The sequence below is a fragment of the Glossina fuscipes genome, unplaced genomic scaffold (assembly GCF_014805625.2).
Source record: "Glossina fuscipes isolate IAEA_lab_2018 unplaced genomic scaffold, Yale_Gfus_2 1, whole genome shotgun sequence".
In the NCBI taxonomy this organism is placed as follows: domain Eukaryota; kingdom Metazoa; phylum Arthropoda; class Insecta; order Diptera; family Glossinidae; genus Glossina; species Glossina fuscipes.
The window spans coordinates 44,361,570-44,381,992 of record NW_023998415.1 but is presented as its reverse complement, the minus strand read 5'-3'; the positions used below and the strand labels follow the sequence as shown (position 1 = coordinate 44,381,992).

Here is a 20,423-nt window from a genome sequence, read left to right as displayed (position 1 = left end):
CTACTACAATGTATAGTTTATGAAATCAAACCCTTTTCACTTGTTTCTCCTGCTTTTTAACTCCGTTTTTCTTTTTCTTTTTATTATTATTATTTTTTTATTTTTTTTTTAAATGTTCTCTTTCACGCTCACCCTATTCTATCTGTTATGCTATTTTACGCTTTTGTCTCAGTTTCTTTATAATTTATTATCATTATGATTATATATATATATATACATATATATATATATATATATGTTTTCTTAAATACCTTTCTTTTGCTTTTACTTTTATTTATTTATTATTATTATTTTTATTTTTATTTTTTAATTTTTATTTATTATATAATCTTTTTTATATATTATTTATTTGTACACTTATCTTAGTTATGAAAAGTGTTGCTTAAAAAATATCACAGCTCAAACTGGCGTCAAAATTTTATCTTTAACAGCTTCAGTGCTTTGGTAGACCAACTTTCCTTCTAGTTCTACATCTTATACTTTTTCGTGTTCTTATTCGTCTTTGTCTAAATAGGTAAAAGTTTCAACATTATCGTTTTAAATACCATTACTTTTTGATCATTCTATGACTGATGTATTCTGTATGTTCTGCTTTACATTTTCATTAATGTGTCTCAGAATTATGTTTTTTCATTAATTCATTAGTGCGTTAGTTTTCATTTCAATTCACTTCTCACACGTATACATAAATTTCTAAATCGCTAAAAATACAACATTCAATAATTTTGTTTATTACTTAAAAACATCTATGGACATGCGTACAACATCAAAATATAAACTACATACAAACATACTTACGTACATAATTTCTGTTTTTATGTATCTATCTGTCTTACGGTCTTACGGTGTCTGTCTCTCGGTCTGTCTATCTATCTATCTATCTATCTATCTATCTATCTATCCATCCATCCATCCATCCATCCATCCATCCAGTTATCCGCCTTTCAGTTCATTTCTTTGGCTGTCTGCCTTCCTGTCAGATCTCTGTCCATTTATTCGTTGTCTATTCATTTGTGTATTTGTTTCTTTGTTTGTTTGTCTGTCTCTCTGTCTGTTTGTCTGTCTGTCTATCTATCTGTCTGTCTGTCTGTCTGTCTGTTTGTGCGTGTATTTGTTTGTTTGTTTGTTTGTTTGTGTGTTTACTTTATTTATTTGTTTATTTGTTAAACATCTAATACAACAACATTCATTACGTTAGTAGTTATTTGTTAATTTTAACTATGTACACAATACTAAAGCACTACAACTATGATAACTCTAGTGGTTCACGGCACAATTATCTATTGCTTATAGTTGGAGAGAATCCTACAAATGTTGTAATGCAATGCAAAGCAGTGCAGTGCATGGTTACATGGGCATGCGCTTGCGCCGAGATTGATTAATATCATCGTCATTGTCATTGTCTCATTGTCAAAATATTGCTCATCGTGTTATTTGTTAGTTACTTGGTTGGTTGGTTGGTTGGTTGGTTGGTTTCGTATCAGTTTTAGTTTATCAAGCGATAACTGTTTCAACTGGCCAGCCACAACGGCACTAATGACAGCATACTAATTACGTGCAGGCCAAAGAATGCCAAACGATGTCTAGATGATGATGACTCCGAACCGCTTAAAGCTAATGTTTCAATGAAAGAACTGCGACTGCTGCGCACTGAGCCTTCGCCAATGTGATTGCTTTCAGTATCGCGCAGAACAGGTAATTCTAGTTGTGGTATCGTCTCAGTGACAAATAAACGTTTCGGCTTGCAACGACGCGGCTCTTTGTATGTCTTCGTTATGTTCTTATTGTAGCCTAAAAAATGCTCAGATATCTAAACGCAGATCGGAACATTGGGAAAAAAAGAGAATTGAAAAAAACAAATGAAAAGCAAAAAAAAAAAAAAAAAAACAACAACAAGAATAACAACAGCAAAAAAAGAATTAGTTTCATGCCCCTGTTTTTGTAAAGGCAGTTTTAAATTTTTAAGAACGACAAACGAGAGACAACACTCCATAGAATCATTGATAGCGTTAGTTACACTGTAAGAGTTTTTAATACTTACCGGTACAACTTCGTTGTGAGCTCCGCTACAAATCGGTTTAAAGGTGCCATGCAATGTCGCCTCTTGAAATTTGCCAAATTGGTTCTCCCAATCATAAGACAGAAGCCGAGTCTCCAGAGTCATGCCAGCTAACTGAGGCGGTGATGATATAACCACCGGATTCGAATTCCTAAAATGAGTGTGCAATCAAAAACAGCAAGAATTTACAAGTGTTATTAGTCAATTTTCTTCTTCTTCTTCATCCTCTTCTTCTTTTTTCCTTTTTTTTTTTTGAATCTTTTCATGCAATTTTTTATTTCTTTTTATTATCATCAATACTGCAATCGGTATTTATGGGTAATGTTTATAATCGAAAGAAGACTTACGTGGCCAATTGTTCAATGCCCAACGAGTGCAGTACGGTCGGTAAGCTCGGCAATGAATGACACGTTGTCAGGCGCTTTTGGCGAGGATAGTAAAGTGTTAACACCGTACAGGTCTCCTCCTTCATAGTAAGTCCACCTGAATTGTTGGCAAAGAATATGAATAAAATGCAAAGAACAACGCATAGGATAATGATCGCAATTACTTTAATTGAGCAAACACGTTTAACAACACCTTACGGCAAATTATGTATTAGACCATCAGAGCGACCAACAGCCAGTCAACAATTTATGAGAGCATTGCTCGATAGCTCACTGCCTGGTTAGTTTGCTATGCTGACTGGCTGGTTGGCTGCCTGGCTGGCTGCCTGCCTAACTGTCTGATTGCCTTACTGCCTGGCTGACTAAATGCCGGGCTAATGTTTCAGTATACGTAGTTGCTTTTCTAACACACATATACGGGCATACCGTTTAGTTTTTATACAACTCGATTGAAACACTTACCTAAAGTAATTGCCTTTCGTGACGAACTATCATAAATGCATTCGGCGACCAATCTATCGCCCGGCAGAGATCGTACAGGATGGGCAAGACGTCGAAAGTCTTGATAGTTTGCGTCAACGTTGTTGTCGTAAGCGATGGGGAAGAGCTCCTCAGCTTGCCGTATCTGTAAATTTATACATTTATGTGTGTATAAGTTGTATGTATACATAACACAAATAACTTGAAGCAGACTAGCGTTCGCAATGTTCGTGTTCTTAATGAACCGCGAAACAATTAATAATTTAAACATCAAATCGATTTAGCAAACATTAAACCACCAACCAACGACCTAAGTTGGCTGGTAACCAGTTTATTGTTCAAAGAAAACGTATATATAGCACTTAGCACACACCATACACACACACACACACACACACACACACACACACACAAATCTCTTTACCACTTTGCGACTGATGGATAGGTAAGTAATCGCAGCGAACTTTACATTAAGATGAGTTCAAAGTGAATTTAGGTGATTAGAACTAAGCTTGAAACGTCTCCATAAAGTTTGTAATTGATGTTGTTTATCGTTAAAGAATCGTTAGGAGAAAGAAAGAAGAAAAAAATGTCAACTTATTATGATAGGCTTATTGGCCTACGGTAACCTAGCTTTACGGAATATTCAATGGCAGTCAGACTGCTGCATATATCTATTCTAAGGGGCCACACAAGTACATCGTACCCAATCCGCAACAACGCAAATTAAACTTTAATAATATAAATATACCGGAATGCACGTATGCATCGTACTTGACCACACTTGTAATTGTGGATGGATCGTTAGTTTGTGTGCATTGTGCACACATGTGTATGTGTGTGTGTGTGTGTGTGTGTGTGTGTGTGTGTGTGTGCATTCGGTTAAATGTGCCTGTGCATTCATATACCTAAAGTACATTGTATAGTAATTTCTAACCATACGTATGGTAGATAGAATGTGTATGTAAAATGGATTTTGTGTAACATTTTGTGCAGCTTGGTCAGAATGCGGTTAGATTTATATGAATGATTTGTAAGCTTACCTGGCGCAATTTAATTTCTTTGCCAATTTGATGAGAGCGCATCATGACAGCAAAGATATTGATGCCCTGCGAGGGAAAGGCCGCACCAGTGCAATCCTCCAAACACTGACCGAGCGAAACTACACGCTTCTGTCCCGGTGGTATGATATGACGCCAGTTGGGATCCATACCTTAATTACAGGTAAACAAATCGTAATTAGCAAAGCACTAATTTGAGCGACCGCACAAACGACAAATGTTAGTGTGGCGTCCTGTACTCACAGGCACGCATGTTTGAATACAATGTGTGGTTAACTATATCTACCTACCGATTGACAATACGCCCGCATCGTGTGGTCGCAAATCCTGCGTGAATACTATTTTCAAACCAGAACTGTCGGTCATGCGACGCATTTGATATGGCTCGAATGTCGCCTGCAAATTGCTGTAATGCGTTTCCATTAAAAAATATTTAACATGCTGTGATTCTATTGGATAACCGACTTCGGATGGAAAGACAAAGCCCTAAAAATCAAAATAAACCAATTGACTTCATGAACGCAATATCCATCTATTATGCAATAAAATTATTTAAATTGGTCCTACACAATTGCGTTGCGCGCTTAACTTACTTCGGAGCCGCGAGTCCACGAGGCTACAATAGCATTGCAACCCAATGGCAAACTGCTAGCGCCCATACACATATGACCAACATCGCGAGATAATTTCTCAATTTCACTGCCAATTGTCGGACATTCATACAAAGTAATTTGTTGCAAATAATGGTAACTCCATGATGAATCAAATATGGGTTCGTACTAAGAGAATACTTATATGTAAGAGAAATTGTGCAAAGAATATTATAAACACAGGTATAATTACTTTAACAATATGATGCTTCTTATCCAACTTATCAAGTTTAAAAAGTTTGCACCATAAAAGGGAGTCATCCCCGTAAGGAAGTTCAACCTCCTGATTGCGCAGTTCCAAAACTCGGGCACTGGGTTCATAATGGGGTAAGTATAGCGGTGATTTTTGTAACAACAAAACCGACTTGTAGGTGCGCCAGGCCTCCTCTGGATTAGGTAGTGGACCTGGTGTAACAAGTCCACGCGGTGGATCTTCATCATTATACATGAACATAACTCGCATAGTGTTATTCTGTGAGCATGTCAAAACAATTGAAGTAAGAATAATTTAAGCCCACTGTACATATACGACTGGTTTAACTTACATTAATAATCATATCGTGATCGTGGTCGCACGTATCGAGTTTCCGTCGAAATCTTAGCAACGTATGAGTACTATTTTCGTAGCCCTTAATTAAAATGTAATCTTGTGAGGGATCAATGTGCGGTTCCGGTGACCCCTTCAAGTCTACATAACGATCCTATGATATAAAGGAGAAAAGATAAATTTCATATCAGTGAAATTTTGCCTGCCATGTCAGTGGAGAATGATGTATACCTGAAAGAATGTATGGCCGCCTTCTACCCAACCGACCGCCATATCAGCGCCAGCTATTTTCCCATCTTTCGAGAAACCGAAACCTACGTAACCTAATGTCCGCACTTGCAGCTCAAACGTTATATCCTGATTAATGATTGTCCAGTGGAGGCGAAAATCTTCATTTAAATCAACAACGTGATCCCATTGCATGGCTGCGTCATACTCTAAGCTACCGTACGATAACAGGGCACCACTACTGGAGCCGACAAAGGCTAACAATACTAGACATTTGCGTATAAAAAGGCCAGTTTTCAAGTGTGTGATTAACGATGATAGCGATGATAATGACAGTGATAAGCTCGAGTACCTCTGGGACGGTGCCATTTTAAATGTGACAGAGTTCAAGTGTATGCTTAATTTGCTGAATGATAAATTTTCTTTTCTTAGCGTTCTTCACTTCCTTCTCTTTATTCCTTTTTCTCTCTTTTCCTTCCTTTCTACACCTCTTTTGATGATATATAGCGTCTATATGGATGTGTATGTCCGTGTATATGAATTTAGTATGTCTCAGTTAAGGCCTCTTCTTAACAAAGCATACCAGCATTTGTTCGGTTTGCGTGTCATTCAAAATACAAACTTTTCTGATAAATATATATATATATATATAGATATTTATAATATATATTGTATATATATATATATATATATATATATATGTATATATATATGTATATATATTGTATAAATATATTTATTAATATATATGAACACACACGCAGATAAATAGTCTGTGCGTATGGATGTGTATGTGCGTATATATATATATATATATATATATAGATATGTGTGTGTGTGTGTGTGTTGGCAATTCTTTCTTATAATACCCTCTTATAATTTAGTAACAACGGCAGCAATTCCGTTTTGATTGTATTCGTTCGGTTATTATAGTTGTTGTTGTTGTTGTTATTGTGGGCTTTTTTTTTTTTAAGAATTTTACTTTTGTACAACAGGCACTAATTACATTTAATGTTGTTCTTGTTGTTGTTGACGTTGTTGTTGTTGTTGCGTTGTTCTTATTGTTGGTGATGTTGATTTTGATGCGAAATGTTATTGTTGTAGTTGTAGTTGTAGTTCCTGATGTTGATGTTGATGTTGATGTTGATGTTGACGTTACAATAATCTTAGAGCAACTTTTAACTTCCACTCCTCTTTTTACTTCTCCGCTGCAATGAGCATATATCCGCCGCCGTTGATGCACTCGTACTTATACGTATATGTTTACACCTTGATGACTCTTTTGCCTCTAGCTGGCTTCCGTTTAACGCGTCTTTCGCTCGTTCACCAATGCATACGTTTTGCGTTCGTTAGTATTCCAGATTCTATTTTTATTTCTTGTCCGTAAAACGATTATTATGATGATGGCGATGATGATGATGATGATGTTTATGATTAATGCTACAACAGTTTTGTCTGCTACTTGTGTACTTGTGTACGTTAAGTTGGCGATTGGCGCAGGGAATTGCAGTTGAGAGTCGTTTAATATAAAGTATATTATGATGACGTACGTGTCGCGCGTAGTGTAAATGAAGTGGTGCCACAACTTTGGTCATTTACTTTTTCCTTTTGTTTGGCATATTTTCTTTTTTCCAATGCACACAAGCGGACACACATTAATTTCCGCTGTCATTTTATAAAAGCAAATTATCGAAGATTAACAAGATTAGTAAACTCCATTAAAAACAATAATTTTAAATGATTTTTCTTTTTTTTCTATTTATTATCCGAAAACATGAAATAATGGACAAAACTTTCACTACTAAATACCCTTAAGACGAACGTATTATGTATTACGTAACGACGACAAATGTTTATTGCAGCATTTTGATAGATTAATTAGTGTAGTCGACATATAAATACATAGATGCCAGAATGATTTCATTCAAAGAATTTACCAACTTTGTTGCCCATACGTTCATAAATAATGTATGTAATTTATGTTTCTCTATTATTTTTTTTTATTCTCATTTGTATTAATTTTTTGGGTAATTTATAAACGAATTAATTTATTTTTACTTATGTAACGTGTCTAGACGTGTTCGGCTTGATCGTACCAGCGAAGCTCGAAAAGTACCTTTGAAAATGAACTCCACAACGAAGAAATTGAAAAAACATAGCATTTTCCACGGATGGTAGATTCATGAGAATCTGATTTAATATCCAGCATACATTTGCATCTACTATCGTAAAATGGAAGCATTTTACAAACAAAATCTATAAGCAACGTCAACTTGGGAATCAATTTAACTGTAACTGTGTCCCATTAAATGTGATAGGAGCTCGAAACTTTGTAAAAGTGCTCGAAACTTTGCGAAAAAACGGAAAATTCCAAATTATTTTTCTTAACGACAGACATCGATCGATCAGTCTCGGCGACCACGTCGGCACTTTAAAGCCAAATGATAAACAAGAAAATTAGCCTTGTTTTATTCAATCCAATGTTTTATGTTCGTACCATCCTTATGTCTTTATATTGACATATGAAAAAATTTCGATTTTCCATAATATTGGATAGGCATCGATAATTTTTCCCATTTTTGTGTAGATACTGTAGCATAATCCATAAAACATACGTGAAAACGTCCAGGACGAGTGGCCAAGAGTGCTAAGACAGCCGAGTACCCTTCCTAGAGGGCTTTGTTGCACAGCCCTCATTACGCTGCTACTCAAGAATATCGGGAATTTTTGGATAGCATCGGATAGGTTTACTGTTCACGGCCGACGACCTCCAGTCAAGATGTAGACGTTTCTGTCCACAAAAACGAATTGGCCGCATATAAGTAGAGTAAATAGTGCGCATATCGGGTGCAGTGAAGTGTTTCTTATACCATTTTAAAAAATTCAGGCCCGTTGTAGCGGCTTTCAACACTTCGAGCATACGCTTTGACCACAAGGATACAACGCGATCTTCCTGGGACAGAACTTAAGTATGCTCGAAGTACCGAAAGATATTAGCAACGAGAATTGCCGATTCTCCAACATTGGCACAATCGAAAAGAATATGTTGGTCATTACTTTTCTTATACGTTAAGAGTCAGGGTTGAGTGTTAGCGACGTTGAAGCCCATTTATGAAGTCTCTGTTAAGCTTGTCTCCCTTGTTGAAGGATACCGACCGACACAGAGTGCTAACAGGCAGACAGGGATCTCTAAAGCTTTATTCTGGATATTACACACATTTTATAAAATATATATACTCTTGTCTTTTCATAATGGATATAAAAAGTAAGAAAATAAAAAAATAATTGCTCAATAGATGGGTAAGTTTTCGATAGTTAGCAAACGATTTAATGGTAATTTAATTCATTTTTTTTTTCCATTGTTGCTTAGTTAAAATTCGTTTGTCTTTCCTGTTGTTAAAGCTTTTTCACGCAGATCTTATATAAATTTAACGTCCGCTCGTAGGTACGCTTCAATTTCTTTTACTTCTTTTGAGGTTATGTTGCGAATTTGCTTTTTTTCCATTTCATACTTCAATTCGATTATTTTAAGGTTAACTTGCGAGCTAACTCGCTTCTCATTCGTTTTTGAATTTATTCAACCTTGTGATGCGTAACAAAAGACATGCATCAGCAACAATTCGTAATCGTCGTAATCATCTTATTTGACAGACAATTGGAGTTGTTATAAAAACAAGTTGGGGGCATTTATTCGACATAGCTTTTACATTACGTTATAAGCAGGCATGGCTTCGTATAAACTGACTTTAGCTTAATTATCGGAGACGAGCGATTGTCATGTTGATTGTCATAGCTTGAATAACGATTTTATGCCATGAAATGCTGCAATAATAATAAGCTAGACTAAGCTGGAAGAATTGGATAACGCTTCTTTTTTCGCAAAGTTGAGATGAAACAACAAATGCGTTATTTAAAAGGCAGTTCGCCAAGTGCAATGCTTTCGATCAAAAACCTTATCGAGGCGCCTTCAAGTTTGGCATAGTATTTTATAGATTAGTTACTGTGCTGATAATAGTAAAGTAAATTAATAAAATATTTTAATACCATCTTCTATTCGATCTTCACATAATATTGCAATGGAGTTTGATATATGCATATAGTACCCGCCGATACTCCTGTGTGAAATTTTGTACCGGGAATTTTGATGATCTCTAAAATGCCTCTCGCTTTAATTAGTTAATTATTCGGGAAGTTCATCATATCAAATTTGAAATTGACATTAGGAAGCATCTGACAAGTACATGCAGGACGCATCAGAAATTCTACAAAGTATATATATTCTTGATCAGCATGAAATTCGAAATCGACTTAAGCATGCCCATCTGTTTATCTGTTTATCTGGGTGGTGTGGAAGTGTGGAAATAACTTAAACTTTTCAAAGGACACGCCTGCAGCCCACTACCCGCCTGTACAGCAAAAACTTTTATTTAAAAAATAAAAAAATCCCCGCCACCTACTCCAAATCATAAAGCATGGAAATTTATTTCTTTTACTTTTTTCCCTGTGTTTTTTAACGGTAACCGTGATGGGTATAAAAGATTCGGTCACGACGAAATATAGTTTTCTTACCACAAGTGCTGCAGGATATTAAGAATATTAAGTTAGTGCGGACACGCAGAAGGGCTTAAGATAGACACACCTTATACTCTAGCGTTCGATTCATACTATGATTCTAAGACGGAAGAAAATGGTTCTGAATCGATCTAAGCCTGTTTGCCTGTCTGTCCGTCTAATGTAAAATTCTGTTTAAGCTACAGGTCGCACTTGTCGAGATATTTTGATGAAATTTGGTACACTGGTGCGTTTTCGCCCAAAGTCGAAAGTTATAATGGCTTGGATCGGTCCACTTTTTCGATGACTCCGCATATAACGTTCTATTCTGAAGAGTCGTCATATGGGAAAAAATTGAATCTTAAATTTTCTTGACAAAAGTGGCTAAATAACAGTATTTCGGCATTCTAAATTGGCATGAAAACTTTGGACCGACTGCAGCAATTTTTTGAATCACCACTCCTATGGAAACTGAATCTTTATATGATAAAAAGATATTTCATGATGAAAGTTGCCTCATAATAGTAAATTGACAAAGAAATTAGCCTTATCCGAACTTGAACCACTTAGGTGTATTGTTTTCGATACAACCTCATATGAAGATTCTCATGAAACCTGAACCCTTATATGCCAAAAACGACTAGGTATTAATTTTGTTTTTTTGTGATAAAAATTTGCTCTTGACAGTAATTAAATAAAAAAAATTAAGTGGACGTAATTTAAACCACATGGGTTTACTTTTTGGCTGCACCCCTGATGAAATATCTCAGAAGTGCTAAGTCCTTCGTAAAGAGGGCCAATTTTTCATATTTTATGATGAATTTGAATCACATGGGTCCAGAAATTCGAACGTTCCAATATGTGGACTTTCTTGACAATTATCGCTTTCGATAAGCGTAGTGGTGTAGGCTACCTCGTAGTCGGTGTTGCCCGATTATAATGTTCTTACTTGTTTCAATATAAAAATTAGTGTGTGATAGAGTAGCGAGAAAAGATTCGGTTTAAAGTGGTCTCGTGTGAGCTTTGAAAATACAGTAACCGCAACCAAAGCAGATTGTAAGCGTTTAATGGATTTAGTTTTGTGTGACGGAAAACGTTCATATAAAAATCAAACCTGATCTAACCACTCTTAAGGTATTGAATAGCAAACGTAATCAGGTTAAAATTTTTCCTTTACTATCACTTACACGCATACGCACGCATAAGCGTACACATGGTTAAACAATCATTTGCCGTATTTGTGACACTCATTGTAGGGATATTCATTTTTCTCACGGAGATTTTTCATTACGCATTGCTCTCTCTCTCTCTCTCTCTCTCTCTCTCTCTCTCTTTCTCTCTCTCTCTCTGTCCCTTTCTATCTCTCTTTCTCTATCTTTCTCTCTCCCTCTCTTTCCGATTCTCTCATTACTTGGCGGTCTGTCTTTTTGCTAACGTAGGTAGCTACCTACCTACCTAGCTTTCCGTTGCTTTTTAAACATCATTCATTTCATTTAACGACTGTAAAAAGGGTTCACGCAAATATAAACACAAACACACACTTGCTCGCGCAAGCAGTAAAAATAACATTTCTTTATATATATTATCGCATACTGTACACAGTACGAAAATCAATTTGGGATTATTTGCTGAAAATGAAGAAAATCTTTACCCCTCACAACAATTTCGGCTGACATAACAACGCGTATAATTAATTTTAATTTTGCATTTTCGTTCCGTTAGGCGAATAAGCGCACCGCGCGCGATTTTATATAATATCCAATACTTGCACATGCACATGCACACACGATAAGCATATGAGCGGGGGTTCAATGTTCAGCATTGAATTGGAATTTTTGACAAAATTTCTTTTATTAAATAAAAAATCGTTTGAAATGGCATTTTAAATGCTTCTCAAAGGATACAAGAGCTACTGTATATAACATAAAGCGTAAAAATTCAGTTTGTCAATCAATTCGAAATGAGTTATTTAATTAAGGGGTAACACTACTCTACTAGATGCCTAAAATAAAAAAAACAAAAAAAAAAAACCTTTTTTTAACAATTTCTTTTTTCTAGTATGGTACGAAAGGCAATAAAATAGAAAGTATTAGAAAAGAAAAACAAAAACAAAAAAAAAAAAAACAAACAAAGCTTACTTTTGAAAAATATTAAAACAAGGCAACACGAAAGCCATTTGCACGAGGTCCTAATTTAAGGAGCTCTGCGGCAACTATTGAACTTAACACAAATTTCAATCTAAAACAAAAAAACGAAAAAAAATCAGCTAAATGAGTACGTAAAGGATTTTGAACATATTGATTTTGCGTGTAATCGGCGAGGGTGTAAATGGAAAAAATTCCAATTTTCGACGATAAAAAAACCTAATCCTTTATTAACATCGGATCTATCAATTGACAAAATGACTGAAAGCTATATAAAGCTCCAACATTTTGTTGAGGGCAATTGTTTACACACACTTTTCGATATACCAATGACATACATATACCAAAACAGCCGATTTGGTGAATTAATTTCATTCACTTTGTTTGGGGAATCATCAAACTCGCAAAAATGAAGATAGCAAGCTGAAATGTTTTGACGAATTAAAAAGACAAGGATAAAATATGATACAGCCTCGCCTACATGCACATCGATAATAGCTGGGAAATTGCAACCACGTCGGCCTTCGGTCCCGTGAAGACATTTCGGAGGAAATTGCTGGCCATTTAAATATTTTTCAGAACTACCTATACCCTTGGTCCTAATATATACTTTACTAATTACGTTTATAGTTAACGATTAAATCCCATCCCGTTTTAAGTTGATTGAATGCTTTTTGATGGCACCGTTTCTTTATACTTTTTAATCCTCTCTTGGTAAGCGAAATCGTAAACAATTTATAATTTTATCTTAGAGCTATGATTAAAACGGCACATAAACATTCACTATTAACATGTTCATTATATGTATTGTAAGTGTACGACGTTTTCCTGGAAGTAACAAGAGAGATAGAGAGACAGAGAGAGAGAGAAAAAGAGTGAACGTTTGACTGCAGGATGTAAAGACTGTGACCTCGTCATTTGAAAGTATTGTTTTTAAGCAGAATATAGTTCCTTGGCTTTCTGAATAGGTGTAGTGTTGTGACAAGGAAGCTCAACTTGTGGGAAATTTTACTTTTTCTAATTAATTCGAGGAGCAGTCCTGCTAACTCATTACGAGTAATAAACAATGGATGCACTGCACTTTCCGACTCCTAAGTAATACTGATAGAGAGTGTGGGAATTAACAACATTGACGATAAAAATGCCCATAGCCGTCATATTTGCGGTGCTAGTTGGGCGTGGTATATTACGGTTTGTTCTAACTAATTGGAACGAACCGTCACTAACGAACGCTACCTACTATCAGGGCAAAAAATGACTGTGATTTGTCACAAGTTATTATATCCTGAGTTGTCATTAGGAAAAATTTCGGCTTCGTATATCAAAACCGGCTCAGATAATATATGCAATTCTAACCTGGAATTTCCTGGCATGTACCTATTAGTTTTCGTTCCCAAGGGACTTACATTACATGCGATGATTCTTCTGATCTCAAGAGAGGATTCGAAAAATACCTGAAAAATGGGCAAAATCAGCAGCCAGCGATAGACAATACTGTAATTAATCGGTTGATTTATTTCCTTCTGAAATATATGCATTGTGTACTGTAGAAAAACGGACCGAACTAGTTTATACTCTCAACATTTTCGTTTGCGGAAAGCAATTTGGCCATTTTTACATTGGTGTTGTAAATTAAATGTTTGGTATACTCTGCCATGACTGCTTACAGACAAATACTGAAAATACAACTCTGACTGCATTATTTTACGCATAAATGTTTAAGTATGCCAATGTTAACTGATTGCCTGTGTAAGCAACGAAAGAGTAAGACGTGTTTTAATTGTATTGTATTTTAGGTAATAAAATCGCTGCCCCTCCCTTCAACAGCATTTTTATTATTTATATCTTCCCGATCTCGCTGAGACCATGCTTGTTATCTTTTCTGTTGCTGCCGTGCCGCCTGCATAGAAGTAACTTTTTTATATTAGTTGCTACCGCAACAAGCATTCTTTTTAAATCTTTTCAAAGGAATATTTCAAGGTCGTATTTTTGGGAGGCCCTTTAACTTCTGCTGTTCATGTAGCAAGTTAATATTATTCATTCATTAGCACGTTCTTGATCCAATACGAAGAAATTAAAAATAAAGTAGAATCAAAATTTTATCGTTAGTCGTGGACATGTTTGTACATCGATCAGGAATGAACATATAGATGGTTCTTGCAACTATCTGGCTAACAATCTTTCGAAAATACCCCCATAGAATCGAAATATATAGAGGAAAATGACAAGATATGTCAGATTTTCTGAGATTGTCTTAGTTTCTTATCAATTGTGGGCGTGTAAGTTGACGATCGCAATCATATTTTTACCTTGGATTGTTAATTGATTAGGAAATGTTTATGGGAATTGTTAGCGCTCTACCTTAATTTTTGCAACCGTGGCGATTATACAAAAAAAAAAAAAAAAGAAGCATATGGATCCATAAGTAGGAAAAATCTCGATAATTCTTGTATTAGTTAATAAAATAAAAAGTTGTTTGTGTCTTTCTGCATGCAAAGGCTCTCGTATCACCTCGATATGAGCCGCTATATATCAATAATTTTCGATATATATATTACAACACGCATCAATTATCGAAGCGTTCAGATTTCGACCTCGTCTGCTTCTGCCTTTACTCATTCATCGGAATTAAGGAACATTCCTAAAATGAAAGGGTCACATTGTCAAACTCTAGAGATCGTGGACGAAATGTTCAAAGTAAATAGTTTTTACAGTACTTTTAAACTTAATAAGGTTAGAATAAATTAACAACAAGAAAAGGTTTAAACTATGACGTTATAATGAAGCAAAGAGCACTAATCAGAAGCAAGCAGCATAGGTAAGGTAATCGATATAAAATATTTGAAGCGTAAATTATTATTATTAGCGAGCATAACGTCTATATAACTATGTACACGGCTACATACAAAGTATGGTCTAACGCACTCAGATTCGAATCTGCGATCATCGATTTGGCGGTCGCGAATCTTGTCCCGTCGATTATGCGATAGTCCATTATTGCATTCTTTCTCTTCTTTCTTCATAAGTCGAGATCGCTTTTACTCTATTATATAAAGTAATATTAATGGCTGTCGATCCGATTACGATTAATTCTCGCATTAAATCGGATGAAACGTGACCGCGCAGGGTACGCCATTTCAATTATCTAGAATTTGTATTGGTTTAAAATCTTTATGCTATAATGTCAAATTGAGAAGAGAGAGAGAGAGAGAGAGAGAGATCGAGAGATCGAGAGATCGAGAGATTTTCCAATGAGTATAGCGATCTAATGTATTTGAATTTCTGATCATATATAACGCTAACAAAGAATCGAGATAAATGAAATATTTACGTTTGCCATTAGAAGAAACGAATGCTTGAAGAAGAAGAAGAAGAAGACAAAATCGCAGTTAGAATAGCTTTGCTCCAATTTATCATTCGAAATGTAATATTTTCGATCATTCCTTGCCTCCTCATTGCACGAAAACGTAATTAATTCATTGAAATACATTTGTTGTAAGCCGCGAAAATCAGCGAACCATATTATCAGTCACGCAAATAATTAGAACATGTAAAAGAGCAGAAGATACTTCTTAACAGTGTCTTCTTCTCTCGTATACTCAAACTTGATTACTATTCAAGGTATTAAGTTTAAAAATGGGATTTTTTTCATCAGTTTTAAGTTGGATTGGAATGTTAATGGCAATGAATGTTCGTTAGCCTTTTAGTGGACCATTTAGTGAGTTTGATTCACTCACAGTTTATCATTTCTTTTCTTATTCATTTATTAAGTAATGAAGGATTTCAGTGCTGGTTGAGTATTGGAGCATTCCATTATCTAGCAATACGAACAGTAAATGATCGTTCGACTGATGAGTTACGCAAACGTGGTATTTATATGAAGGAATCGAATTCCTATTCGATTTAGAGAACTGTAGTCGCTCAATTAAAAGGCTTGGGGATCGAGTTTAGAAGATTTTTTAGAGATAGATACGCAATCGGAATTGTGTGAATGTAATGAGGAAAGGAGTATCTAACAAGACAACATGGACGTAGGGGCCATAATCGTTTAGCTTGACGCTATAAATAAAACGTGTTATACGGTTAACAATAGTTTGAAGCGTATCTAAGTTAGACCTTGGCCACCCAGAAGTGATCTCAATACAATAGTTATCTTGCGTCTTGAGAAGGGAATGCGTAATGGTAGGTATGTTTAACCTTTAGAGGCAAATATAAATTTAGATTGTACAGTTTTCAGAGCGTAAGATATATTTCACTACAGACATTGTCAATGTGGGGACCAAAGTTAAGTTTGCGATTAAATGTTACTTTCTTTTAAATTCAAGTCGATAAGTATCTAACACAGGTATGTATATAACTAGATACATATAAAATTGTAACTACATAGTATGTGAAATGCATCCAACAAATGTTAAATGAAGCAACTTTACCAACCTGACATTCACTCGCTTTTTTAATGAAATACATTTTTAATGGCCCAATTAAAAATAATCATCAAATTAAATTTTATCTGCTTTGAAAAGTAATTTGGAAATTTACCAAAGTTCACATCATCAAAGGCAACATCAACAGCATATGCGTAAACATTTACTTAAATACTCGGTTTACCACATTCGCTTTTCAGTTGCATTAAAATTTAGACAACGAATACATACATAAATATATATATATATACATGTATATACATCTCTGATGAATAGATATCGTAAAAGCCGTTCGCTTAGTCTAAGTTTGGCTTGGATTGGTGAGAGAATTTCCATTCTACAATTCTGAGGAAAGATTTCTTTTTCATCAAAAGGTAGTTGGTTTTTTTCTGATAAAATATTGGCAGCGATTTGTTAAAGGCCAACCAGCCAGTATCGGCTCTGTTATGATTTTTACCTATTATTGTAATGTAAAAGCCATCATCGCTCCATGTTCCTCTATTTCTGCATTATTTCCATTCTGATGATATGTTTATTATTCATTTTTTGGCATGATAGCGTGGCAAGGGTCAAAGTTTAAGTAAATTCTGAATCAATGAGAGTCGCCACATAATAGTTCCGATCTCTTTAGTAATGTTCGTGAATGAATTTTTTTGTTACGTTTCGAAATCAAAGAAACTACTATGACGACGATGATGACGATCCTAACCGATGGTCCATGTTTCGTCAACACAACACACACTTTTCATTTTACATGGAGACTTAAACAAATTGTATAAGCACGAATACAGCGTATTTATGCTAACGGTATAGATTTTGACGTATAAATGTCACTTAGGCAGAGGCATTTAAACTATTATTTATTACAATATGTCTTAGTTTGGTAAGCCTCTATAAGAATCGCGTTGTAAAATAATAAAAAAATAAAAACAAAAATCTTGACACACAAGCAACCAAACGATGATTGTGTTAGCTAAGCGTGTACACAATGTATCCCCTCGTGTAAAATCAAAATGCCACTCAATGAGCCATCACAGTAGCATTCATCTCATTTATGCACGTTGCTTGTGGAAGCAAGCAACCACACACACACACACACACACACACACACACATACACACATATGGCCAAGTATTACTCAAGAATCTGCAACAACAACAAATGCCATAACATTCATTTGTTTACTTGACTGTTGTTGCTTTTCTACACTGTCGTCGATTGCATACCCTGCATGTGTGTGTGTGTGTGTGTGTGTGTATATATATATATATATGTATGCCCGTTTTATATTGCATTCATTCCCGGGGCCAGCTCTGAACGTAACTGAACCAAAGTTATGGTGAGTTAAGCCAAGTTGTACAAAACGTGCCCAATTTTAACAACAACAACAATAGCAGCAGCAACAGCATCAGCAGCAGCAACAACAAGAAGAATTCATCTAAATCTAGAGAGCCTCAAGTTGCTTACACATTATTAAGTGAAGTTGTAAGATGTTCATTACGGTTGGGCGCAAATGTTGTTCTTCTCTCGTCTGTGCAATGCAAACACATACACACTCACATAAACGAAGTATAATGTCAACAATGCCATACATAAGTATAGAGGAAAATTGATTTCGTTTGAAGTTCCGAAATGTGCAGGAGAGCTTTTAATCATTTCCATTCACAGCCAGACATATTGTACTTTGGCACTGCAACAGCACTTAGCTGTAACTTTATCAAATTTATACAAGTAGTTCGTCGACATAGGTGGCAAATCAATGTTCCCACACGGAGACAGTTGCTCGCTCATTCTTCTAGTCGCACATCCATACATTTGCGCACACACACATATATATATATATATACATATATATATATATGTATTGTAATGTTCTAATTATTGTAGTTGTTGGTTTTGTGTTGTGTTAGATTTATTCTTTCGTTTTATTAATCAAGCAATCAAGCAAGAACACAAATAAACAACCCACGCAATACGTATTTATTTATTTATTTATTTATTTATTTATATATATATATATATGAGCGAGAAGCTAAATAAAAAGGAGGGAAAAAAGTTAGTGGATACAAAAGCCAAACATCAATTTGTGCAATTGTCACAAATACCAAGCAAGACATCGTTTCGTTTGCACAAGGCTTCAGCAATTGTTGTGTAATTCATGTGCTTTAACTATGATCGCGTCATTGCCTGTTTTGAACGTAGCCAACGTAGATCTTTCGTAAATGAGAAACGTATGCATCCAATAGCGGATTGAATGTATACATATATACATATATAATACATAGATATATGCAATACACAATACAATACAATACAAAACGTTTATAGCTACAACTCTAATGTAAGATATATATATATGCTACGGTGTGTATGCATGTATATAGGTAGATATGTATGTACTTTTATATATTGAGGAACAACATCAGCGAACAAATGAAGTGATCTCTTGACGTTACTTTCATTTTCCCACCGTTTCCAAGCACAGTTCACAATACATCAGCCATACGACGATACGGTGCGATGCCATGCCATGCGATGCGATGCGATGCGATGCGATGCGAATAGTGGCACATTCAAACAAACATAAATGCTTACAGCGACTCATCCATCCAATGTTTTTATACACAAAGAAAACACAAATAAAAACGACAAACACACACACACACACATATATATACATATCTATATATATATATATATAAAGATATATACATATACAGAAATACACGTTACATACGTTGAATGTAATGTTTTTGCAGCTTGTAGTCTCTAGAGTTGCTGTTGCTTGTTATTGCTTCTGCTTTAGTTGTCGCTGCTGTTATTGTTATTGTTGTTGTTGTTGTTCTCTTTAAGTTGTACTTATTCACTTCAACAACAAGATATACCGTCTGTCCGTTTGCCTGCCCGTCTGTCCGTACGTATATACCTATAAAACTAAGCATTAGTTTGTAAATGTTTTATATTTTTTTTTATATTAAATTTTTTTTCTCTTTTTCTGTATGCTTGGCTTTAGGTCGGTTGTTAGTCGTTTAGATGGCTTGGTTTAGTTTGGTCGGAAAGTGGGTTAAATCGTTTTAATTTGGAAAAGTTACTTCAACTCTAAGCTTTCTGAAGATGCGCCTCTTCTAACTTTACAAGTTGTTTGTTCATCGCATGCATGGCGAAAGGCATTTTCAAAATTGTAAATGAACTGTGTGAGGCAACTAAAGCGCAAAAGAATGGAAATTTGAGGTAAATTTTTGTAAATGTTAAACGGTGAACGTTTATCATATGCTTTTGTGGTTAGGACGGTTGATTAAATATTTAAGATATAACACTCGCCTCTCCACACATTCAAATTAATGACAATGACAAAACCAACAACAACGACAACAACACACACACTTGACTCATCTCATTACTGTACTTACTTACCCAAAAATTGTTTAACCTTGTTAATTTAATCCGTCAGAAAAAAAAAAGAAAAAAATTATAATTAATCCGTGTAAGTAAATTCTTTTAACATTTTTGATTACACTTTTTTCGCAATTGTTGTTATTGTTGCTGTTTATTTATATAGGCATTTTTCTTTTTTTTTTTTTCTTTTTTTTTTCGTTCTTTAATCTATTTACTTATTTTTTTTTGTTTTTGATATTCCTCTTTATCTTTTTTAAGGACTAACTCACAAAAATTTCTTCTTCGATTTGCGAAATATGTTAATTTTTAAAACTTACGTTGTCGCACATTTGTCGACATTAGATACTTGGGAAACCTCTTTCATATATTTAGTAAAAATTTATTAGCTTTTTTTTGTTTTTTTTTTTTTTGTTTTATATTTGGTTTTTGTTTTGTTTTGTTTTTCGTTAATATTATAAAAGCATTTAAATATGTAATAAAAAAAGGTTCATTTATTG

At 34.9% G+C, this 20,423-nt stretch overlaps 1 protein-coding gene across 3 annotated transcripts; it reads right to left on the bottom strand.

Annotated features, from left to right (window-relative positions):
* Positions 1 to 1,101: 1,101 nt before the first annotated feature.
* On the bottom strand, positions 1,102 to 20,051 carry LOC119645333 (MOXD1 homolog 2-like). 3 transcript variants are annotated; one of them, XM_038045477.1, is made up of 11 exons: positions 19,945 to 20,051; positions 5,415 to 6,037; positions 5,182 to 5,337; positions 4,830 to 5,108; positions 4,580 to 4,765; positions 4,277 to 4,472; positions 3,969 to 4,138; positions 2,908 to 3,070; positions 2,407 to 2,542; positions 2,042 to 2,210; positions 1,102 to 1,810 (listed from the first exon to the last, which is right to left on the bottom strand). In XM_038045477.1, exons 2-11 carry the CDS (start codon positions 5,778 to 5,780, stop codon positions 1,511 to 1,513), a joined length of 2,121 nt encoding a protein of 706 aa, XP_037901405.1. In that variant the 5' UTR covers positions 5,781 to 6,037; positions 19,945 to 20,051; the 3' UTR covers positions 1,102 to 1,510. The 3 variants fall into 3 exon arrangements, with proteins under 3 accessions (XP_037901405.1, XP_037901407.1, XP_037901408.1); XM_038045479.1 differs by having other exon boundaries at positions 5,415 to 6,032; XM_038045480.1 differs by having other exon boundaries at positions 5,415 to 5,921.
* Between the last annotated feature and the right edge of the window lie 372 nt (positions 20,052 to 20,423).

Excerpts from the sequence above, each read along its gene's own strand:
- LOC119645333 (XM_038045477.1), bottom strand. The coding sequence starts at position 5,780 with ATGGCACCGTCCCAGAGGTACTCGAGCTTATCACTGTCATTATCATCG. Across the intron at positions 4,139-4,276 it reads TGCGGGCGTATTGTCAATCG|GTATGGATCCCAACTGGCGT; the intron begins GTAGGTAGATAT and ends CCTGTAATTAAG. Across the intron at positions 1,811-2,041 it reads CTCACAACGAAGTTGTACCG|ATATCTGAGCATTTTTTAGG; the intron begins GTAAGTATTAAA and ends ATCTGCGTTTAG.